Source organism: Staurois parvus, unplaced genomic scaffold (genome assembly GCF_062004578.1).
Source record: "Staurois parvus isolate SC_StPar_1 unplaced genomic scaffold, SC_StPar_1.0 ptg000453l, whole genome shotgun sequence".
Lineage (NCBI taxonomy): Eukaryota > Metazoa > Chordata > Amphibia > Anura > Ranidae > Staurois > Staurois parvus.
The window spans coordinates 1,787,229-1,812,854 of NW_028318249.1; the positions used below are offsets into that span (position 1 = coordinate 1,787,229).

General features: G+C 45.6%; 1 protein-coding gene and 1 non-coding gene across 2 annotated transcripts in view; one reads left to right on the plus strand and one right to left on the minus strand.

Annotated features, from left to right (window-relative positions):
- Positions 1-1,027: 1,027 nt before the first annotated feature.
- XKR6 (XK related 6) overlaps positions 1,028-25,626 on the plus strand; it is a 321,793-nt gene continuing 297,194 nt past the window's right edge. Inside the window, exon 1 of the mRNA XM_089688752.1 lies at positions 1,028-1,611. Coding sequence (XP_089544878.1) covers positions 1,028-1,611 — 584 coding nt within the window. The remainder of the gene's footprint in view (positions 1,612-25,626) is intronic.
- Positions 23,861-23,971, minus strand: LOC149453070 (U6 spliceosomal RNA). Its single transcript, XR_016314740.1, has one exon. It is a non-coding gene; the product is annotated as a U6 spliceosomal RNA (small nuclear RNA).

Below are 25,626 nucleotides of genomic sequence, written 5' to 3' on the forward strand. Positions count from 1 at the left end.
ATGATAAACCTGATCCCTATCATACAGCCCCATCATTAACCCCTTAATTCCCAGTCAGGATGGATCATGTATTGGTTATGTTGAGGTGTTCATGGTTAGGGGGGACCCCTCTCCCAGGGAGGGAGGACATTTTGAACCCCTTTCTCCCTCTTGCACACAATGATGGACCTGAATGCTATCATACAGCCCCATCATTAACCTCTTATTCCCCAGTCTGGATGTATCATGTATTGGTTATGTTGGGGGGTTCAGTATGGGGGGGTGTCCCCTATGCCAGGGAGGGAGGTCATTTTAAACCACCTCTACCCTTTTATTTACAATGATAAACCTGATCCCTATCATACAGCCCCATCATTATTCCCTTATGTCCCAGTCTGGATGGATCATGTATTGGTCATGTTGGGGTGTTCATAGTTGGGGGGACCCCTCTCCCAGGAAGGGAGGACATTTTAACCCCCCTCTACCCTTTTATACACAATGATAAATTTGATCCCTATCATACAGCCCCATCATTAAACCATTATGTCCCAGTCTGGATGGATCATGTATTGGTCATGTTGGGGTGTTCATAGTTGGGGGGACCCCTCTCCCAGGAAGGGAGGACATTTTAACCCCCCTCTACCCTTTTATACACAATGATAAATTTGATCCCTATCATACAGCCCCATCATTAAACCATTATGTCCCAGTCTGGATGGATCATGTATTGGTCATGTTGGGGTGTTCATAGTTGGTGGGGACCCCTCTCCCGGGGAGGGATGACATTTTGAACCCCTTTCTCCCTCTTGCACACAATGATGGACCTGAATACTATCATACAGCCCCATCATTAACCTCTTATGTCCCAGTCTGGATGTATCATGTATTGGTTATGTTGGGGGGTTCAGTATGGGGGGGTGTCCCCTATGCCAGGGAAGGAGGCCATTTTGAACCCCCAACCTCCTCACCCCTCCCCCTGGGGAAGTGACGTCAGCGGTCCGGAAGCCGGCGGTCCCCCCCAGGAGGAGCGGAGAGAGGGTGAAGGAAGATGGCGGCCAAGTCGGACGGTGTGTTGGGCTCCGGCTTCGCTCAGCTCCGGGAGCCCGGGGCCGGGGTGGAGCGGGAGGAGGAGGAGGAGGGGAGCAGCTCCATCCATATCTGTCATTGCTGTCACACGTCGTCCTGTTATTGGGGCTGCCGCTCCGCCTGCCTGCGCTCCCTGCTGAGCCGGAGAGGGGCCCCCGGGGGCCCGGCGGGGGCGGGCGTGGAGCGGGCCTGGCTGGACTGCCTGTGGATCGTGCTGGCCCTGCTAGTCTTCTTCTGGGACGTGGGCACCGACCTGTGGCTGGCGGCGGACTATTACCGGCGGAGGGACTACGTGCCGTGCGCCCTGACCCTGCTCCTCGTCCTCGTCCCCTCAGTCCTCGTCCAGATCCTCAGCTTCAGATGGTTCGCCCAGGACTACACCGGAGGGGGGCTGGGGGCCGTGCAGGGGCTCAGCGGCCGGGGGCCCCCCATGATGGGAAACACTCACCAATACCAGCACTACGGGCCCCCCCGACGGCTCTGCAGACTCTCCGTCTGGGCCTGGCAGACCGTCATCCATGTCCTGCAGATGGGCCAAGTCTGGAGGTAAGGGGGTGCAGGGGAGGGGGAAAGTCTGGGGTATGGGGGAGGGGGCAAGACAGGAGGTACGGGGGTAAGGCTGGGGGAGGGAGGGGAAAGTCTGGTGGTATAGAAGGGCTGGGGGAAGGGGTAAGGCTGAGGGTAAGGGAGGCTGGAGGGGGAAAGGCAGGAGGTAAGGGAGGGCTGGGGGAGGGGGCAGGTCTGGATGTGGGGGAGTTGGAGGCAAGTCTGAGGGAAAGGAGGGGGTTGGGGGAAATCTGGAGGTGTGGGGGGCAAGTCTGAGGGTAAGGAGGGGGTGGGGCAAGTCTGGGGGTGGGGGGGGGGAAGAGACTGGAGAAGTGCAAGAGGGTGCAAGTCTATAGATAAGGGGATGCAAATCTGGGGGTATGGGGGGCATGTCTGGAAGTAAGGGGGCTGGGGGAAAGGAGAAGGAGGCAAAGAGGGGTGCAAGTCTGGAGGTAAGGGGGGGAGTCTGGAGGTAAGGGGGGAGGACTAGGGGAAAGGAGGAGGGGACAAGTCTGGAGGTAAGGGGGGCTGGGGTAGGGGAGAAGGAGTCAAGTCTGGAGGCAATGAAGGGTGCAAGTCTGGAGGTAAGGGAGGGAAAGTCTAGAGGTAAGGAGGTCAGGCTTGGGGAGGAGGGGGCAAGTCTGGAGGTAAAGGGGAGGGGGCAAGCCTGGAGGTAAGAGAGGGGAGGGGGTCGACTGGGGGGCAAAGGGGAGAGAAAGGGTGAGTCTGGGGGTAAGGGGAGATTTGGGGGTGAGAAAAGGTGGCATGTCCAGAGGTAAGGGAGGGGAGAAACTTGGGGTAAGGAAGGGAAGAGGGGCAAGTCTTGGTGTAAGGTAGGTGAGGAAGTCTGGTAGTAAAAGAGGAAAGGAGCAAGGCTGGGGGAAAGGAGAGGGGACAAGTCTGGAGGCTAGGAGGAGGGGTGGAGAGGGGTAAGTCTGGGGGTGAGGGGAAGAGGCAAGTCTGGGGGTGAGGGGAGAGGGAGGTCTGGGGTGAGGGGAGAGGGCAAGTCTTGGGGTGAGGGTAGAGGGAAGTCTGGGGGTGAGGGGAGAGGGCAAGTCTTGGGGTGAGGGTAGAGGGAAGTCTGGGGGTGAGGGGAGAGGGCAAGTTTGGAGTTAAGGGGGAAATCTGGGCTAAGGAAGGGGAGGAAGAGGAGGGGAAACTCTGCAGGTAAGGGGGGAGGTAAGTCTGGTGGTATAGGGGTGAGGGATGGTGCAAGTCTGGGGGTAATGGAGGGGATAGAGACTGGAGGTAAGGTTGGGGCAAGTCTAGAGGTGAGGGGAGAGTAAGTCTGGAGATTAGTGGGGGAGGAGGCAGGTCTTGAAAAAGGGGAGTATTCAGGGGCAAGTTTGGAGGAAAAGGTCACCGGTTTGGAGAGGACAAGTCCGAAAAAAATGGGGGAGGGGAAAAGTCTGGATGTTATGGGGGAAATTTGGATGAAAGGGGAAAGGGGGAGGGGGCAAGTCTGGAGGTAAGGTGGGGACACCTGCAAAGGAAATAAGAGAGGGGCAAATATAAAGGTAGTGGGAAGGGGTTTGGGGGGTACTGGGAAGAAGGCATTAGTACGGGGTACTGGTAATAGGAAGATACTGGGAAGAAGGTACTGGTTGGGGAGGGGGAGGTACTGGGAAGTAGGCACTAGTAATAGGAGTACTAGGAGGATCTGATATAGTCACAGTGAAGGGAAGAAATTACTTGTGCTGGGAATAGGCCTACTATTCCAGGTGGAAGGAAGACTCCAGTGACAGAACAAGACACAGGCAATAAGGCAAAGTTTATGTGGGGGGGGGGGGGACTATCCCATTGATGTGGGGCACAGGGTAGACTCCCCCAGTGATGTGGGGTACAGGGTAGACTCCCCCAGTGATGTGGGGTACAGGGTAGACTCCCCCAGTGATGTGGGGTACAGGGCAGACTCCACCAGTGATTTGGGGTACATGGTACACTTCTCCAGTGATATGGGGTATAGGGTAGACTCACCCAGGAAAGTGAAGTACAGGGGAGACTCCCCCAGTGGTATGGGGTACAGGGGAGACTCCCCCAGTGGTATGGGGTACAGGGGAGACTCCCCCAGTGGTATGGGGTACAGGGGAGACTCTTTCACTGATATGGGGTATAGGGGAGACTCCCCCAGTGGTATGGGGTACAGGGGAGACTCTTTCAGTGATATAGGGTACAGGGGATACTCCCCCAGTGTATGGGGTACAGGGGATACTCCCCCAGTGTATGGGGTACAGGGGAGACTCTTCCAGTGATATGGGGTACAGGGGAGACTCCCCCAATGTATGGGGTACAGGGGAGACTCTTCCAGTGATATGGGGTACAGGGGAGACTCCCCCAGTAATTCTTTGGAGAATGTGGAAATGTCATATAATGTATATGTTGCACTTTTTGTGAGTTTTGCTGTAGTGATGTGGGAAGAATACATACTGTGTGTAACATTGGGAAATATTTCATTCATTTTTATTACAATTAAACCCTGTTCATGTCTATATCCTGACTGTGTTGCAATTCAAAAAGCAAACTGCAATGCACTGTCTGGTGGTCGGGCAATGATATGGAAATGTAATTGTCGGGTGCTCTGGCAATGATATTGAGAAGTAATTGTCTGGTGGTCGGGTACTGATATGGAGAAGTAACTGTCGGGTACTGATATGGAGAAGTAATTGTCGGGTAGTGATATGGAGAAGTAATTGTCGGGTAGTGATATGGAGAAGTAATTGTCGGGTGGTCGGGTACTGATATGGAGAAGTAATTGTCGGGTACTGATATGGAGAAGTAACTGTCGGGTACTGATATGGAGAAGTATTTGTCGGGTAGTGATATGGAGAAGTAATTGTCAGGCAGTCGGGTAGTGATATGGAGAAGTAATTGTCGAGTAGTAATATGGAGAAGTAATTGCCTGGTGGTCGGGTACTAATATGGAGAAGTAATTGTCGGGTAGTGATGTGGAGAAGTAATTGTCGGGTGGTCGGGTAGTGATATGGAGAAGTAATTGTCGGGATCCGGTAATTGTCGGGATCCGGTAATTGTCGGGTACTATTAATGAGGTGTCGGGTGTCAGGGTTATGAAGTAGTTGTGTGTTACATTGCTTCTAAGACTTTTTTGTAACATTTGGGTGCAGGCAGTCATCTCATAGCAGGGGCAGGGACTGTATGTGCATTTCTTTGGATCTCTATCTTGGTAAAGCCACAATGTAATGCAATGACAAGGGAATCAGGGAGTGATGCTGGCATGTTTAATCTGTTTGTATATAGGGAGAGCAATACACTAGTGTCTTTGGAAAGGGGGGTCTGGAATTAAGGTACTAGAAATCAGCTGCATGGAGTGTGTATGATGGCTTGGTAAATACAATGTAAATGATTATGTAGAAGATCCTAATCATGTTCTGGGAATATCACACTTGCAATGCAGGGTGTTGGATGGAATGCCCTGGCAAGGTGTTGGTTCAAGGAAGAGTCCACTTACTGTGGGGGGTTGCTGGGAATCACGCACTGGTTTTTCTGGGGGGGGGGGGTTAGGGGAGGGAAATGATGAACTGGCATTAGGGAATAGAGGATGTGGAGCTGTGTTATTTGAAATACAATGTCATGGTTGTGTGCCAGTCCAGATAATGATCCGGCAATGCATTGTGCAGGGGAATACAGGATGGCAATGTATTGTGATATGTTGGGTTACGATGTATAATGCACTGCTAATCATGGAGTATAATAATATATTGCAATGGTAAAAATAAATCATGATATGAGATTACATAGGATAATAGATGACATCCCCAGGGCTGTGATGATAGGGTGCTTAGACCATGCACCGGCAGTGTAAGGGTGCTGGCAGTGAATTTACATTGATTTCTGGTTTTCTGATGTGATACTGCAAGATAATGATCCATTAACCTTCACTTATTGGGAATATGGGCCTCGCTGAATCACCTTCTAGTAGTGGGATTACACTGCAGGGCTCCTCCTGTCCCTCCAGCACATCTCCTCCTCATCGCTCTGGATTTCCAGACACGCTGCACATTGGGGGGGATGATGGGCTGCGTAGGCTCAAACGTTTGCTGCAATGTCAGGAGCTGGGCTTGGCGTGCTTGGCAGCCAGGTCAGGTATTGTGTGGGCGCTGGGAGCTCTCCCCGGTGCTGGGCTGCAGTGATTGTGCTGGGAGCTCTCCCCGGTGCTGGGCTGCAGTGATTGTGCTGGGAGCTCTCCCCGGTGCTGGGCTGCAGTGATTGTGCTGGGAGCTCTCCCCGGTGCTGGGCTGCAGTGACTGTGCTGGGAGCTCTCCCCGGTGCTGGGCTGTGACTGTGCTGGGAGCTCTCCCCGGTGCTGGGCTGCAGTGATTGTGCCGGGAGCTGTCCCTGGTGCTGAAACTGACAGTGGTGGGAGCTGACCCTGGTGCTGATCTGCTGTGACAGTGCTGGGAGCTGTCTCTGGTCTGATCTGCAGTGACTGAGCTTGTAACTCTCCCCGGTGTTGATCTGCAGTGACTGTACTGAGAACTGTCCCTAGTGCTGGGCTGCAGTGATTGTGCTGGGAGCTATCCCTGGTGCTGAACTACATTGACAGTGCTGGGAGCTGTCCCTGGTGCTGAACTACATTATCAGTGGTGGGAGCTGTCCCTGGAGCTGAACTACATTATTAGTGGTGGGAGCTGTCCCTGGTGCTGATCTTCACTGACAGTGCTGGGTCAGCGCTGTCCCTCGTGCTGGGCTGCAGTGACTGTACTGGGAGCTGTCCCTGGTGCTGAGCAGCATTGACTGTGCTGGGAGCTGTCCGTGGTTCTTAACTGCAGTGACTGTACTAGGAGCTTCCCTGATGCTAGGCTGCAATGACTGTGCTGGGGGCTGTCCTTGGCGTGATCTGTAGTGTTTGTACTGTGAACTGTCCTGGTGCAGTGACTGTACTGGGAACTGTCCCTGGTCCTGATCTGCAGTAACTGTAGTAGTCGCTGTCCCAGGTGGTGATCTGTAGTGTAGCTGTACTGAGCTGTCCCTGGTCCTGAACTACAGTGACAGTACTATGAGCTGTCTCTGGTGCTGTGGCTGTGCTGGGGTGCTGTCCCTGGTGTAGTGACTGTGCTGGGTACTGTCCCTGGTGTAGTGACTGTGCTGGGTACTGTCCCTGGTGTAGTGACTGTGCTGGGTGCTGTCCCTGGTGTAGTGACTGTGCTGGGTGCTGTCCCTGGTGTAGTGACTGTGCTGGGTGCTGTCTCTGGTGTAGTGACTGTGCTGGGTGCTGTCTCTGGTGTAGTGAATGTGCTGGGAGCTGTCCCTGGTGTAGTGACTGTGCTGGGAGCTGTCTCTGGTGTAGTGACTGTGCTGGGAGCTGTCTCTGGTGTAGTGACTGTGCTGGGTGCTGTCTCTGGTGTAGTGACTGCTGGAAGCTGTCCCTGGTGTAGTGACTGTGCTGGGAGCTGTCCCTGGTGTAGTGACTGTGCTGGGTGCTGTCCCTGGTGTAGTGACTGTGCTGGGAGCTGTCCATGGTGTAGTGACTGTGCTGGGAGCTGTTCATGGTGTAGTGACTGTGCTGGGAGCTGTTCATGGTGTAGTGACTGTGCTGGGTGCTGTCCCTGGTGTAGTGACTGTGCTGGGTGCTGTTCATGGTGTAGTGACTGTGCTGGGAGCTGTTCATGGTGTAGTGACTGTGCTGGGAGCTGTTCATGGTGTAGTGACTGTGCTGGGAGCTGTTCATGGTGTAGTGACTGTGCTGGGTGCTGTCCCTGGTGTAGTGACTGTGCTGGGTGCTGTCCCTGGTGTAGTGACTGTGCTGGGTGCTGTCCCTGGTGTAGTGACTGTGCTGGGTGCTGTCTCTGGTGTAGTGACTGTGCTGGGTGCTGTCCCTGGTGTAGTGAATGTGCTGGGAGCTGTCCCTGGTGTAGTGACTGTCTGGGAGCTGTCTCTGGTGTAGTGACTGTGCTGGGAGCTGTCTCTGGTGTAGTGACTGTGCTGGGAGCTGTCTCTGGTGTAGTGACTGTGCTGGGTGCTGTCTCTGGTGTAGTGACTACTGGAAGCTGTCCCTGGTGTAGTGACTGTGCTGGGAGCTGTCCCTGGTGTAGTGACTGTGCTGGGAGCTGTCCCTGGTGTAGTGACTGTGCTGGGTGCTGTCCCTGGTGTAGTGACTGTGCTGGGAGCTGTCCATGGTGTAGTGACTGTGCTGGGAGCTGTTCATGGTGTAGTGACTGTGCTGGGAGCTGTTCATGGTGTAGTGACTGTGCTGGGTGCTGTCCCTGGTGTAGTGACTGTGCTGGGAGCTGTTCATGGTGTAGTGACTGTGCTGGGTGCTGTCCCTGGTGTAGTGAGTGTGCTGGGAGCTGTTCATGGTGTAGTGACTGTGCTGGGAGCTGTCCCTGGTGTAGTGACTGTGCTGGGTGCTGTCCCTGGTGTAGTGACTGTGCTGGGAGCTGTTCATGGTGTAGTGACTGTGCTGGGTGCTGTCCCTGGTGTAGTGACTGTGCTGGGAGCTGTCCATGGTGTAGTGACTGTGCTGGGAGCTGTCCATGGTGTAGTGACTGTGCTGGGAGCTGTCCATGGTGTAGTGACTGTGCTGGGAGCTGTTCATGGTGTAGTGACTGTGCTGGGTGCTGTCCCTGGTGTAGTGACTGTGCTGGGAGCTGTTCATGGTGTAGTGACTGTGCTGGGAGCTGTCCCTGGTGTAGGGACTGTGCTGGGTGCTGTCCCTGGTGTAGTGACTTTTCTGGGAGTTGTCCCTGGTACAGTGACTGTACTGGGAGATGTCTCTGGTCCTGAACTGCAGTAACTGTAGTGAGAGCTGTCTCAGGTGCTGAACTGCAGTGACTGTACTGTGAGCTGTCCTCGGTGCAGTGTCTGTGCTGAGAGATGTCCCTGGTGCAGTGTCTGTGCTGAGAGATGTCCCTGGTCCAGTGGCTGTGCTGGGAGCTGTTGCCAGTGCGGTGACTGTACAGAGAGCTCTCCCTGGTGCAGTGACTGTACAGAGAGCTCTCAGTTGCACCCAGCTGTCATTCAGCTCCCTCTGTCTCCTGCTTTGTAGCTCTCAGACTCTATAGTCTACCATACTTTAGCACTTGCAATACTATATCTTCTGTGTCTTGTATCCCCCATTGACTGGCAGTGTTGGTGCATGCTCCTGAGCAGACTCTGTTCTCCTATCCGGTGCCCCTGGTTAGTACACTAAGTCCTAGTTTTGGCCCCTGGGGCAGTGTATGTGTTGGCTCTTATTCTACAGGGCTTCTGCTTCCCCTTTTACAGCATGACAACTTTACTGGTGTTCTCTGGCAGTTTTCTTAGCTGTGTTGATGTTATTGCCCATTATTGACTGGACACTGTTTTTATCACACTTCTCTACCTTTGTCATCTATAAACATTACAGCTTTCAGCTCTGTGACCATTTGTCTTGATGTCCTGATTTGTGACTGTCTTCTGATGTCCTATACTCTTGATTTCTGACTGTCTTTTGATGTCCTACACCCTGATCTGTGACTGTCTTTTTGTGCCCTACACGCTGATTTCCAATTGTCTTCTTATGTCCTACCCCCAATCTCTGTCTCCTGGTGCCCTACACCCTGATTTCTGACTGTCTTCTGATGTTCTACAGCCTAATCACTGATTGTCTTCTGATGTCTTACACCCTGATTTCTGACTGTCTTCTGGTGCCCTACACCCTGATCTATGACTGTCTTCTGGTGTCTTACACCCTGATCTCTGACATTTCTCTGGTGTACCACTCTCTGATCTCTGACTGTCTTCTGATGTCCTACTCCCTGATCTCTGGCTGTCTTCTGATGTCCTACACCCTTGATTTCTGACTGTCTTCTGATGTCTTACACCCTGATCTCTGGCTGTCTTCTGATGCCATACACCCTGATATGACTGTCTTCTCATGTCCTACATTCTGATCTGTCTTCTGATCTCCTACACCCTGATCTGACTGTCTTCTAATGTCCTACATTCTGATCAGTCTTCTGATGTCCTACCCCTGATCTCTGACTGTCTTCTGATGTCATACACCTGGTCTGTGACTGTCTTCTGATGTCCTACACCCTGGTCTCTGACTGTCTTCTGATGTCTTACACTCTGATCTGTCTTCTGATCTCCTACACCCTGATCTCTGACTATCTTCTGATGTCATACAACCTGATATATGACTGTCTTCTGATCTCCCACATTCTGATATCTGACTGTTTTCTGATCTCCTACACCCTAATCTCTGACTGTCGTCTGATGACTTTCACCTTGATCTATCTTCTGATCTCCTACACCCTGATTCCTGACTGTCTTCTGATGACTTACACCCTGATCTATCTTCTGATCTCCTACACCCTGATCTCTGACTGTCTCCTGAGGTCCTACACCCTGATCTGTCTTCTGATCTCCTACACCCTGATCCCTGACTGTCTTCTGATCTCCTACCCCCTGATCTCTGACTGTCTTCCGATGTCCTACACCCTGGTCTGTGACTGTCTTCTGATGTCCTACACCCTGGTCTGTGACTGTCTTCTGATGTCCTACACCCTGGTCTCTGACTGTCTTCTGATGTCTTACACTCTGATCTGTCTTCTGATCTCCTACACCCTGATCTCTGACTGTCTTCTGATGTCCTACAGCCTGATATATGACTGTCTTCTGATCTCCCACATTCTGATATCTGACTGTCTTCTGATCTCCTACACCCTAATCTCTGACTATCTTCTGACGACTTTCACCCTGATCTATCTTCTGATCTCCTACACCTGATCTCTTACTGTCTTCTGATGACTTACACCCTGATCCCTGACTGTCTTTTGATGACTTACACCCTGATCTATCTTTTGATCTCCTTCACCTGATCTCTGACTGTCTTCTGATGACTTACACCCTGATCTATCTTCTGATCTCCTACACCCTGATATCTGACTGTCTTCTAATGTCCTACACCCTGATCTGTCTTCTGATCTCCTACACCCTGATCCCTGACTGTCTTCTGATCTCCTACACCCTGATCTCTGACTGTCTCCTTTGGTCCTACAGCCTGATCTATCTTCTGATCTCCTACACCCTGATCTCTGACTGTCTCCTGATCTCCTACACCCTGATCTGTCTTCTGATCTCCTACACCCTGATCCCTGACTGTCTTCTGATCACCTACACCCTGATCTCTGACTGTCTCCTGATGTCCTACACCCTGATCTATCTTCTGATCTCCTACACCCTGATCTCTGACTGTCTTCTGATGTCCTACACCCTGATATCTGACTGTCTTCTAATGTCCTACACCCTGATCTCTGTCTTCATCTCAGATCTCTGTGTTTATTGAAAGGTAGTATGTTGTACTATAGCTGTGCTGTTTGTATACAGTTCTGTCAGTGTTACTGCTACATAGAAATGTCTCAGTTTGCTCTTTTCTCTGGCATAATGCTGTGTACTTTCAGTGTTTTACCTCCTACAATGCTCTGTAACTGTTCTATTTAGTAAAGAGATTGTTGTTCACTTTTACTGCACTCTATCATTGAATTGCTTTTATGTCCGCCTTGCTGCCACTTTTTTTTGAAGTGCCTTAGCCATATATTATATACAGTTACTCTCCTCTTTTATGGATTCTGCTGATTCTCCCAGGATATGACCATAATATCCGCTGTCTGCAACCTAAGAGAGCCAGTAAGTCCCCCCCGCCCCCGCCCTACCCACCAGACATCCTCCTGCCTCACAAGGAGATCAGTCTGTGATATAAGACACCTTGCCCAGGCTGCAGAATGTCATTCTGTCTGAAAAGAGGAGAGGTTGGCCCTGTGCAATATTCCTAACCATTCAATGGCTGGTGTTTGAGGAATTTTGGATTTTTAAAGGGTAATGACATTATTGCCAGGGTCTGCGTGTGGAGCTTCTGAACAGATGCTGCTTTTTATACATCCCTTAGCTCTCAAACAGTGACATGCTTGCATTGGTGCGATGTATTTCAGGCTGCAGGCTTGCAGCTGGGCGATGGATTCTAATGAGGAGTTTATGTGGGGGAGGTTAAGTACTGTGAAGGTAGGAGCCACTGCAGCTGGTGACAGCCCTGCCCCCTTCCCTTTGCCTCTAATATGTATGGTTTTGTGCGAGGGAGATTAAAGGAACCTGTAAATGTCTTATTTTCTGTACTGTTTAATTCATTGCCAGTCTGTATTTTTAGTTTCTGCATTTCCATCATAGAATATGCACTAGCAAAGGCCATTGTGGACATTATTGGTGCTTTATGTGCTATAGGTATATAAGGTACCTGTGTATCAAGAAGAAAGAGATAAGAACCTGAATTTTTAAGGCACAACATAAACCTTGCATTCTTGGATTTTAGAATTCAATAAAAGCTATTTTTTAATTATGTTAAATATCCATAAAACATTGTGATAGCTATATTAGATTGTAAGCTCCCAGGAGCAGGGCCTCCTATCCCTCTTGTATTGAACTGTATTGTTGCTGTATTGTCTCCCTTTATATTGTAAAGCGCTGAGCAAACTATTGGCGCTATATAAATCCTGTATAATAATCTCTTAGATTGTAAGCTCCAAGGATCAGGCCCTCCTATCCCTCTTGTATTGAACTGTATTGTTGCTGTATTGTCTCCCTTTATATTGTAAAGCGCTGAGCAAACTATTGGTGCTATATAAATCCTGTATAATAATAATAATAATATTGATATGAAATGCCAATTAAACAACATGGGATATCTTTCTATGTGTGGACTGCCTCCATTGCTAAAAGCAGAACTTCACTCTCTCAATCTACTAATCCTTATGCTGCTAGCATTAGTAAATAGATAGGAAAGTATATCAGGTTTACTTGTTTTAACCTTTTATTTGTGCATTCCTTCATTTACTTCCTGGTTTTCATGCCTAGGCAAATGATTTCATACATCCCAGGAGTCTTCAGAAGGGGAGGGTTCTCACCTCAGCCAATGCCTGAGCTAAGGACAGATTATTATTATTATACAGTATTTATAAAGCGCCAATAGTTCGCTCAGCGCTGTACATTACAAAAGGGGGACAGAACATGTGACAGAACAATACCAATACAATGCGATACACGAGGGGTTCGAGGGCCCTGCTCTTTCGAGCTTACAATCTAGGAGGGAGGGGATAGTGGCACAGGAGGAGAAAGATGTGGGGGATGGAGTGGTAGGAAGAGTGCAGGAGGTCGGCAAGTTAGCAGGGGGTGGGGTAGGCTTCCCTGAAGAGATGGGTTTTCAGGGTGCGCCTAAAGGAGAGGAGAGTAGGTGATAATCTGATGGGTTGGGGCAGGGAGTTCCAGAGGATGGGTGACACCCTGGAGAGGTCCTGGAGGCGGGCATGGGAGGAGGAGACCAGGGAACTAGAGAGAAGGAGATCTTGTGAGGAGCGGAGTGTGTGTGCTGGGCGGTACTTGGATATTAGGTCAGTGATGTAGTTCGGGGCAGTATGGTGGACAGCTTTGTACGTCAGTGTTAGGATTTTGAATTTGATCCGTTGTGCAATCGGAAGCCAGTGGAGGGATTGGCAGAGGGGGGTGGCGGAGACGGAGCGGTTGGAAAGGTGAATGAGTCTGGCAGCCGTATTCAGGATCGACTGAAGCGGGGATAGCCAGAGGCGAGGCAGGCCAGTGAGGAGGGAGTTGCAGTAGTCGAGTCGTGATATGATGAGGGAGTGGATGAGCTGTTTAGTGGTTGCTGGAGTTAGGAACGTGCGGATTTTGGAGAAGTTGGGGAGGTGGAGTCTGCACGAGTTTGTTAAAGATAACTGCTACATGAATCATCTGCCCTTGCTGAAGATGGCCACTGCCAGAAATGCCAGGAGGTGTTTTTCAAAATGATTTACCAGCATAATAAAGCATGGAGACATGGCAGTTGCAGTTCCACTTTAAGCTTCCCCATTTGTATTTGTCCCCATCTAGGTATTATTTAATATTATTTTTTATTTATTTCAGGTACTTATATAGCGCCATCTATTTAAACAGTGCTTTACATATATATTGTACATTCACATCACTCCCTAACCCTCAAGGGACATACAGTGTAATGTCCCTAACTCACATTCATACAAACACATACTAGGGCCAATTTAGACAGGATCCAATTAACCTACCAGCATGTCTTTGGAGTGTGGGATGAAACCAGAGTACCCGGAGGAAACCCACGCTGGCACAGGGAGAACATGCAAACTCCAGGCAGGAGGTGCCATGGTTGGGATATAAACCAATGACCCTAGTACTGCCAGGCGGAAGTGCTAACCATATAATATACATATTGAAGCAAATATATATATATATATATATGTGTGTGTGTGTATATATATATATATATATATATATACACACACACACACACACACACACACACACATATATATATATATATATATATATATATATATATATATAAAATCATTGTGCATTATAGTGACTGTCTAGTAAGCCTGACCCATCAGCCCATTAGGTACAGCCAAAGAATGCCCTATATAAGGCAAGTTACAGGGGGCACTCAGGGACTGGGGGAAGGGAAGAGAATACACCCAGTAACAAAAAAGGGGCAAGAATCACCATAAATGTAATGTATCGCTGAACGTATATTATCTGCCAAGTAACCAAAAACCATACATCAAAAAGGGGTGTGTGAAAAGGGATTCACAGAAAAAGCGGTTACATCATGAACAGAAGGCGATACCCAAAAATTTCCCAAAAATGTATGCTTTATTACAAAAATTGCATATATAGACATTTAGGTAAATACCTCAGTTAGCCATCACAAGATGAGACAATACAAAAAAGTATGACCTAAAACCAATGTAGTTAAAAACAGACGTCATGACCGGTCATAAATGTATAGTGCTGTAAATGTAATGACACTTGGTCTAGTACATGAGCAGCACTGACACATAGGTTACACCACCATGTAGGGGATGTTTTCAAAAAATTGTACCGTGATAGGCTATACATCAGACATGCAGTACTGTATATATTGGTAACAGTTAAGGATGGATTCAGGAACCCGGTACTATACATAAACATCCAATTCAGGGCAGTGATCATGAGAGACAATTTGGACTTGAAACACCTGCCCCTCTCCTCAACTCTATTACATATTATTTAAGTCCTTACCACCACCACCTTTGGCTCTTTAAGAGGATCTAAATGCCAGGAGGAGGAGGAGGTGGGCTTTCAAATCTTGTGACTGCTGTGATTAGCTGTCAGGGTTCACATAACTGGAAACTTCCAATTGCAAGTATGCATCAGAAGATGCCTGTGACATCTCAGTTATTAAAGCCCATCTGCCCAGGGGCTACATACACTGTATTGCCAAAAGTATTGGGCCAGCCCTCCAAATCATTGGATTCAGGGGTTCTAATCACCTCCATAGCCACAGGTGTATAACATCAAGCCCCTAGGCATGCAGATTGCTTCTACAAACATTTGTGAAAGAATGGGTCGCTCTCAGGAGCTCAGTGACTTCAAGCGTGGTCCCGTGATAGGTTGTCACTAGAGATGAGCGAATTTTTCAAAAATTCGATTCGGCTGATTCGGCGAATTCCAGGAAGAAATTCGATTCGATGCGAATTAATTCGCTACGAAGTTAACTTATAAAAAGGGTTTCTAGGCTTCAGAGAGCCTTTAAATTAGTGCAGAACACTGTACCTTTAATTTAAATGCCCTTGGAAATGAGGAAGGAGAAGGAGGAGGATGAGAAGAAGGAGAAGGAGAAGGATGAGAAAAAGGAGAAGGATGAGAAGAAGGAGAAGGAGGAGGAGGAGAAGGAGAAGGATGAGAAGAAGGAGAAGGATGAGAAGAAGGAGAAGGAGAAGGATGAGAAGAAGGATGAGAAGAAGGATGAGAAGAAGGATGAGAAGAAGGATGAGAAGAAGGAGAAGGATGAGAAGAAGGACAGTTCTGTGACAGTTTCTGTCTATTTCTGACAGTTCTGTGATATTCACTCCATACAGCGGTTTCAACCGCTGTATGGAGGGAATGTCCCAGAACTGTCAGAAATAGTCTATTTCTGACAGTTCTGGGACATGTATGGAGTGAATGTCCCAGAACTGTCAGAAATAGTCTATTTCTGACAGTTGTGGGACATTCCCTCCATACAGCGGTTTCAACCGCTGTATGGAGGGAATGTCCCAGAACTGTCATAAATAGTCTATTTCTGACAGTTCTGGGACATTCACTCCATACAGCGGTTGAAACATTGTATCTATTTGTTTCCATAAATGGATCCATTTATGGAAACAAATAGATACAATGTTTCAACCGCTGTATGGAGGGAATGTCCCAGAACTGTCATAAATAGTCTATTTCTGACAGTTCTGGGACATTCACTCCATACAGCGGTTGAAACATTGTATCTATTTGTTTCCATAAATGACATTCTGCAGATACACTTAGAGGAGCTCTGCAGATACACTTTTTGCCGGCTTGGAATTATTCTTATTTTCATCCTACTTCTTCTTCTTCTTCTTCTTCTTCTTCATCCTCATCCTCTTCTTCTTCTTCTTCTGAGGATGAGGATGAAGAAGAAGAAGAAGAAGAAGTAGGATGAAAATAAGATTAATTCCAAGCCGGCAAAAAGTGTATGTGCAGAGCTCCTCTAAGTGTATCTGCAGAGCACCTCTAAGTGTATCTGCAGAATAGAGGAACTCTGCACATACACTTTTTGCCGGCTTGGAATTATTCTTATTTTCATCCTACTTCTTCTTCTTCTTCTTCTTCTTCTTCATCATCCTCATCCTCATCCTCTTCTTCGTCTTCTGAGGATGAGGATGAAGAAGTAGAAGAAGAAGAAGAAGTAGGATGAAAATAAGAATTCCAAACCGGCAAAAAGTGTATGTGCAGAGTTCCTCTATTTCTGACAGTTCTCTGACAGCTTCTTCACATGTACAGCGGTTGAAACATCTGTATCCTAAATGGAAACTAATAGATACAATGTTTCAACCGCTGTACATGTGTTCCTTCTGTCAGAGAACTGTCAGAAATAGCGGAGCTCTCTGCAGGGACACTTTTGCCGGCTGATCGGGAAAAATCCGATTCGCGCACCCGAAGTAGGCAAATATTCGGATTCGACGTCAATCGAATTTTTCCTGAAATTCGTATCGAATTCCGGTTCGCCTGGTTCGATTCGCTCATCTCTAGTTGTCACCTGTGCAATAAGTCCATCCATGACATTTCCTGGCTACTAATTATTCCACGCTCAACTGTTAGTGGTATTATAACAAAGTGGAAGCAATTGGGAACAACAGCAACTCAGCCACCAAGTGGTAGGCCACGTCACATGACAGAGCGGGGTCAGTGCATGCTGAAGCGCACAGTGCGCAGAAGTCACCAACTGTCTGCAGAGTCAATAGCTAAAGACCTCCAAACTTCATGTGGCCTTCAGATTAGCACAACAACAGTGTGTAGAGAGCTACATGGAATGGGTTTCCATGGCCGAGCAGCTGCATCCAAGCCTTACATCACCAAGTGCAATGCAAAGTGTCAGATGCAGTGGTGTAAAGCAAGCCGCCACTGGACTCTAGAGCAGTGGAGACGTGTTCTCTGGAGTGACCAATCACGCTTTTCTGTCTAGCAATCCAATGGACATGTCTGGGTTTAGCGGTGGCCAGGAGAACGGTACTTGCCTGACTGCATTGTGCCAAGTGTAAAGTTTGGTGGAGGGGGGATTATGATGTGGGGTTGTTTTTCAGGGGTTGGGCTTGGCCCCCTAGTTCCAGTGAAGGGAACTCTTAAGCCATCAGCATACCAAGACATTTTGGACAATTTCATGCTCCCAACTTTGTGGGAACAGTTTGGGGATGGCCCCTTCCTGGGACAACATGGCTACACACCAGTGCTCAAAGCAAGGTCTTGTAGTGAGTCCTGGCCTCAACCTGACAGAACACCTTTGGGATGAATTAGAGCGGAGACTGCGAGCCAGGCCTTCTTCTCTGACATCAGTACCTGACCTCACAAATGTGCTTCTGGAAGAATGGTAAAACCTTCCCATAGACACCCTCCTAAACCTTGTGGACGGCCTTCCCAGAAGAGTTGAAGCTGTTATAGCTGCAAAGGGCGGGGCCAACTCAATATTGAACCCTACGGACTAAGACTGGGATGCCATTAACCACTTCCCCTCTGCCCAATAGCAAAAATACTGCTACAGGGTGGCAGGGGTGCGCAAAACCATGTATATATACGTGATTTTGCATTTCCGGGTAGGGGGCGTGGGTCCTACCCATGCTGCCATTGGTGGACTCGGCTATCAATCACTGGGTCCTGGCTGGTGATTCCACACTGGCACCCGGTGATCACTAAGTATCACAGACTGGGGAGAGACCTGTAAGTAAAAAATACAGATCTCTCCCCTGTCAGCTCCTGCACACTACTTTGTATGCCTCTGCATAGCAGAGCCATACAAAGCAGTGTGCTTACAGTGGAAAACACACACACACAGCACACAGTTAACCCTTTGATCACCCCAGATGTTAACCCCTTCCTGCCCAGTGTCATTAGTACAGTGTCAGTGCTTTTTATTAGCACTGATCACTGTATTGGTGTCACTGGGAATGTCAATGACAGTTAGTCAGTTTTCCCCAGTGTCAGAATGCCCACCACAGTCCCGCTATATGTCACTGATCACCACCATTATTAGTATAAAAAAATGTAAAAAAAATTCCAGTATATATTCCGCCATTTGTAAATGCTATAAAGTTCATGTAAACCAATTAATTTACACGTATTGGGATTTTTTTTTTGCAAAGACATGTCACATGGCCTAAATTTATGCCGAAATTTGATTTTTAAAATTTTTTTACTGGGCATGTTTTATAACAAAAAAATGCACAGGCGATCAAATATCACCAAAAGAAAGTTCTATTTGTGGAAAAAAAACCCACAAATTTTATTTGAGTCCAGCGTTGCATGACTGCATAATTTCCAGTTAAAGTAACGTAGCGCCGTATCGGAAATAATGGCCTGGTCAGAAAGGGGGTAAATCCTCTGGAGGGCAAGTGGTTAAAGTTCATGTGCGTGTAAAAGCAGGCATCCCAATACTTTTGGCAATATAGTGTACAGGTGTATGACCAGCAGGAATAGGTTAAAATATATGTAAATCCATACAATGATCTTCTCTAGTTCCCACCTTGTGGGCTGTTAGATATAACAAAACTCTTTTCATGGATATATTTGTTTTGGAAGTGCAAAAATTATCCGTTGATCCTGTCAGAAATCATATGATCTGGTAAATTCCTGTGTAAAAGCTGCAGCTGTCAAAAAAGACCACCTGACACAGTGTTTATAAACATTGTTCAGACAGAAGATGAGATACAAACTAACATTTCTTATAAACATTGATCAGAGGAGAGCTAGAGAGATGCAAAATAACATTGTTTAAAAACATTGATCAGACAGAAGATGAGATACAAAGTAACATTGTTTATAAACATTGATCAGGCGGGAGATAGAGAGATACAAAGTAACATTGTTTATAAACATCGATCAGACGGGAGATAGAGAGATACAAAGTAACATTGTTTATAAACATCGATCAGATGGGACATAGAGAGATACAAAGTAACATTGTTTATAAACATCGATCAGATGGGAGATAGAGAGATACAAAGTAACACTGTTGATAATCATTGATCAGACGAAAGATAGAGAGATAAAAGTATCATTGTTTATAAACATTGATCAGACGGGAGATAGAGAGATACAGAGTAACATTGTTTAGAAACATTGATCAGGACAAAGATAGAGAGATACAAAGTAACATTGTTTAGAAACATTGATCAGGACAAAGATAGAGAGATACAAAGTAACATTGTTTTTAAACAATGATCAGGACAAAAATAGAGAGATAGAAAGTAACATTGTTTATAAACATTGATCAGACAGGAGATAGAGAGATATAAAGAAACATTGTTTATGAACACTGAAAAGGACAAAGATAGAGCGATACAAAGTAACATTGTTTATAAACATTGATCAGGACAAAGTTAGAGAGATACAAAGTAACATTGTTTATAAACATTGATTAGACAGGAGATAGAGAGATACAAAGTAACATTGTTTGTAAACATCGATCAGACGGGAGATGGAGAGATACAAAGTAACATTGTTTATAAACATTGATCAGACGGGAGATGGAGAGATACAAAGTAACATTGTTTATAAACATTGATTAGATAGGAGATACAGAGATACAAAGTAACATTATTTATAAAAATTGATCAGCCGGGAGATAAAGAGATACAAAGTAACTTTGTTTATAATCATTGATCAGGACAAAGTTAGAGAGATACAAAGTAACATTGTTTATAAACATCGATCAGACGGGAGTTAGAGAGACACAAAGTAACTTTGTTTATAAACACTGATCAGGACAAAGATAGAGAGATACAAAGTAACATTGTTTATTTATTTCAGGTACTTATATAGCGCCATCAATTTACACAACACTTTACATATATATTGTACATTCACATCAGTCCCTAACCCTCAAGGGGTGTACAATCTAAGGTCCCTAACTCACATTCATGGGACAATTTAGACATGATCCAATTCACCTACCAGCATGTCTTTGGTGTGTAGGAGGAAACCAGAGTACCCAGAGGAAACCCACGCAAGCACAGGGAGAACATGCAAACTCCGGGCAGGTGGTGCCGTGGCTGGGATTTGAACTAATGACCCTAGTACTGCCAAGTGGAAGTGCTAACCATTTAGCCACTGTGTTTATAAACATTGATCAGATAGGAGATCGAGAGATACAAAGTAACATTGTATATAAACATTGATCAGACAGGAGATAGAGAGATACAAAGTAATATTGTTTATAAACATCGATCAGACGGGAGATAGAGAGATACAAAGTAACATTGTTTATAAGCATCGATCAGACTGGAGATAGAGAGATACAAAGTAACATTGTTTATAAACATCGATCAGACGGGAGATAGAGAGATACAAAGGAACATTGTTTATAAACATCGATCAGACGGGAGATAGAGAGATACAAAGTAACATTGTTTATAAACATTGATCAGGACAAAGAGAGATACAAAGTAAAATTGTTTATAAATATTGATCTGACGGGAGATAGAGAGATACAAATTTACATTGTTTATAAACATTGATCAGGACAAAGAGAGATACAAAGTAACATTGCTTATAAACATTGATCAGACGGGAGATAGAGAGATACAAAGTAACATTGTTTATAAACATTGATCAGGCGGGAGATAGAGAGATACAAAGTAACATTGTATATAAACATTGATCAGACGGGAGATAGAGAGATACAAAGTAACATTGTTTATAAGCATCGATCAGACGGGAGATAGAGAGATACAAAGTAACATTGTTTATAAGCATCGATCAGACAGGAGATAGAGAGATACAAAGTAATATTGTTTATAAACATCGATCAGACGGGAGATAGAGAGATACAAAGTAACATTGTTTATAAGCATCGATCAGACTGGAGATAGAGAGATACAAAGTAACATTGTTTATAAACATTGATCAGATGGGAGATAGAGAGATACAAAGTAACATTGTATATAAACATTGATCAGACGGGAGATAGAGAGATACAAAGTAACATTGTTTATAAGCATCGATCAGACGGGAGATAGAGAGATACAAAGTAATATTGTTTATAAACATCGATCAGACGGGAGATAGAGAGATACAAAGTAATATTGTTTATAAACATCGATCAGACGGGAGATAGAGAGATACAAAGTAACATTGTTTATAAACATAGATCAGACGGGAGATAGAGAGATACAAAGTAACATTGTTTATAAACATCGATCAGGACAAAGAGAGATACAAAGTAACATTGTTTATAAACATTGATCAGACGGGAGACAGAGAGATACAAAGTAAAAATTTTTATAAATATTGATCAGACGGGAGATAGAGAGATACAAATTTACATTGTTTATAAACATTGATCAGGATAAAGAGAGATACAAAGTAACATTGCTTATAAACATTGATCAGATGGGAGATAGAGAGATACAAAGTGACATTGTTTATAAACATTGATCAGGCGGTAGATAGAGAGATACAAAGTAACATCGTTTATAAACATTGATCAGGACAAAGATAGAGAGATACAAAGTAACATAGGGGGTGTAAAGGGGTGAGAGCTTAGCTGGTTTAAGGTATAAACCAAAGGAAAACATTGCTGTATCCCAGAGATGTATAAAAATGTTTTTAAATTCTGCTTTAACACAACTAGTTTCCTATCCTAAGATTTTCAGTTTAACTATGTTTTTGTGTTCTGTGGTCATGCAGTTGATTGGCTCAGTCTTGGAGTGACTGGAGCCATACCTGGCACATAACATTCATTTATCTTGTGCTGACCTATGGCTGTAAATTATATAGTGTTTAATTCTAATGTATGACAACATCTAATAATCTCTGCCGTGCTTGATGCACACACAGTATGATGTGATTTCTGTATCTTAGGAAAAAAGCAGAAGGTTAAAGCGTTTCGTGAATCCAGCGGGGTTCTCTCACCTCTTTCACCCTCCGTTTCATATTTGGAAGAAGCAGCAGTTACATGCTGAATATTTTGGTCAGGGTTGGTTGGCTTAAACTCTGGCTTGCAAATTTCATTATGTATTCTGTGTTTCATTTAATAAACTGTCTCCCTCCTGTGCAGATCATTCGATGGATATAGTTCCAGCTTAGAGGTATTCTGTTATTCAAAATATAAAAAAGAGGAGTAGAAATCTCCCTCACTTGGGTGTCCTGCTAACCTGAACAGGAAAGTATGGGAAATCGTCCCAGAGTGTAATAAGTGACAGACCATGGCCATACATCTGCTTTGTTAACCGCTTGCTGTCCAAAAGCAATATTAACAGTTTGCATGTGTTAAAATCAAACACTATATATTTTCTAAAAGCAGAGGCCCTGGAGAACAAAATAATTGTTGCATTTTTTTTATAATCCTTGACTTGCGTAGTTATGCGTAGTTACTTGCGTAGTTACTTTTAATCAAATTTTCAGGAAAAATACAGTCGAATGAATTTTAGTGTGCACAAACACCATATCATACCCAATGTCTTGGTAAAATATAAAAAAATGGGTTGTGTCGATAAATAGATGCCAAACATGTCAAGATTTAACATTGCGCATGCCTGTGAAATGGCAACCTAAAATTGTCCATAGGCAATGCTTTAAAAGCCTTTACAGGTTATCAGTTTAGAGTGCTCCCCATCATTTTTACTCTCACTCTAAAGTTTGCAGTGATACCCCACATGTAGTGTAATCACCATTTACATATGCGTGCTGGATTTGCACGTTCATTTGCATTTTAGCAACAGCATGGGGGCGGGAGAGCTTTACATTTTTTAAAAATTATTTTTATTTATTTTATTTACATTTTTTTACTCCTTTCTTTCTTTCTTTCTCTCTTTCTTTCTCTCTCTCTTTCTTTCTTTTTCTCTCTTTCTTTCTCTCTCTCTTTCTTTCTTTCCTTCTTTCTCTCTCTCTTTCTTTCTCTCTCTCCCCCCCCTCTCTCTCTCTTTCTTTTTTTCTCTCTTTCTTTCTCTCTCTTGTTCTTTCTTTCGTTCTTTCTTTCTTTCTTTCTTTCTTTCCTTCTTTCTTTTTTTCCTTCTTTCCTTCTTTCTTTCTTTCTTTCTTTCTTTCTTTCTTTCTTTCCTTCTTTCCTTCTTTCTTTCTTTCCTTCTTTCTCTCACTTTCTCTCTCTCTCTCTCTCTTCTTTCTTTTTCTCTTTCTTTCTTTTTCTCTCTCTTGTTCTTTCTTTCTTTCTTTCTTTTTCTTTCCTTCTTTCCTTCTTTCTCTCTCTCTCTCTTTCTTTCTTTCTTTCCTTCTTTTTTTCTTTCCTTCTTTCCTTCTTTCTTTCTTTCCTTCTTTCTCTCTCTCTCTTTCTTTCTCTCTCTTTCTCCTCCCCCTCTCTCTCTCTCCCTCTCTCTCTCTTTCTTTCTTTCTTTCTTTCTTTCTTTTCTTCTCTCTTTCTTTCTTTCTTTCTTTCTTTCTTTCTTTCTCTCTCTTTCTCCCCCCCATCTCTCTCTCTCTCTTTCTCTCTCTCTCTCTTTTTCTTTCTTTCTTTCTTTCTCTCTGTCTTTCTCTCTTTCTTTCTCTCTTTCTTTCTCTCTCTCTCTTGTTCTTTCTTTCTTTCTTTCTTTCTTTCTTTCTTTCTTTTCTTGTATTGGTATCACAAGGGGTGAACAAGACCCTGTGTGATATCTTTTGGCACTGGCAAGTACTGTTTGAGACATCAGGGGTCTAAAGATCCCCAATTCCTCCCCTGCCCTTCAAAGCATCTGATCAAATACAGATCATGTTTTTTTTTTTTTTATGAAACGCTTCAACGCATGTTATCCTTGCGCAGGGGCCAAGCTAATCTTCTCTGTATCATTCCAATTCTAGTACGTATATGTGCTGCCGAAGCAAGCACAAACACAGATCATGTTTGATCAGATATTTCCTTGGCTGTACCGGACAAACCAGAAGTGAGGAAATCCTTGTCGCTTCCAGCTTCATTTATCACAGAGGAGATGGGGGAATGGATGTTCCTCTATCTCCTCTGTGGGAAGCTGCCCTGACCGCTCACAGCAGTCCAGGCTTCTCTGGGGCACTGAAGGGGGGGCGGGCTTTCTGGGCAGCCAGATCACTTTTACATGAATAGTTTGTTACTGGCTGTAACCTGTTCCATCCAGGACATATGATGGATGACGAGTGGTTATAAAATGTGTACATGTGTATGTGGCTAAATGGTTAGCACTTTCACCTGGCAGTACTAGGGTCATTGGTTCAAATCCAAACCACGGCACCACCCACCTGGAGTTTGCATGTTCTCCCTGTGCCTGTGTGGGTTTCCTCCGGGTACTCCGGTTTCCTCCCACACTCCAAAAACATGCTGGTAGGCTAATTGGCTCCTGTCCATATTGACCCTAGTATGTGTATGTATGAATGTGAATTAGGGGCCTTAGATTGTACACCCCTTGAGGGTTAGGGGCTGATATGAATGTAATATATATATATATGTGTGTGTGTAATTTGATGGTGCTATATAAGTACTGTACCTGTAAAATTACTTTCTAGTGTATTTATCACAGAAATCTGAACATGTGCCAGCTCTAGGCCCACAATTATCACCTTCAGTACTTTCCCCTCTGTTTCTCAGGAACACAATCTTACTTCAGGGCTGGGGTAGAACAATAAAGCTAACCTGCTGATTTGTATTGTGTAGATAGCATAACGCAATACAGCAGAAATACAAATGGATTTGAACGCTGTTCTGGTTGGGTTGGCTTCCCTTCCCCACACCATATCTTGGACTTTGGCTGTTCATAAGAGTTGAGGTGAGCCAAACGCTTTAGGATTTTGCAATTCAAGCTCAACACTCCCCAGCTGACGTAGCAATAGGGCTCTTCCAACATGTGAGACCTTGCAGACTATAGGCTTGATCTTGATCACAGTCTCGTGCGTCTTTTAGCATGCATTGAATTAAGGTTGCACCCTATCTGTCCTGTCTGTTTTTTGGTCGGTGCAGCACACTGCATCTTCCCCCTCTATAGGTACAATCAAGGGCGGACTGACAAATCATGGGGCCCCTGGGCAATAGGGGATCATGGGGCCCCTGTGTCCTTGCCCAAACTCAAAAAAACCTATTAAAAAGGTACCAGGGGCATCTTATGGGGCCTCCTACTGACCCCGGGCCCTCGGGCCGTGCCCGAGTTTCCAAATGGTCAGTCTGCCCCTGAGTACAATCACCTCTTGGTCATTGGGCCATACCTGCGTGTCCACCTTCTACCTAGTGTCTATAGGCAGCTAAAATCTGAAATCAGGCATATATAAAATGCACAAATAAAGTGTAAGTCAATGCAACATACTAGTCTGCTTAAGTCCTCATGTACACGTGGCGTTTTGATAAGACTGGTAACCTTAGCTGTATAACGTCAGAGTTTTTCAGCTTTTTTTTGCATTAGTGTTTAGTCATGTTTTAACCACTTCCAGACCGGACACTTTCACCCCCTTCATGACCAGGGCAATTTTCAGCTTTCAGCGCTTTCACACTTTGAATGACAATTGCGCGGTCATGCAACACTG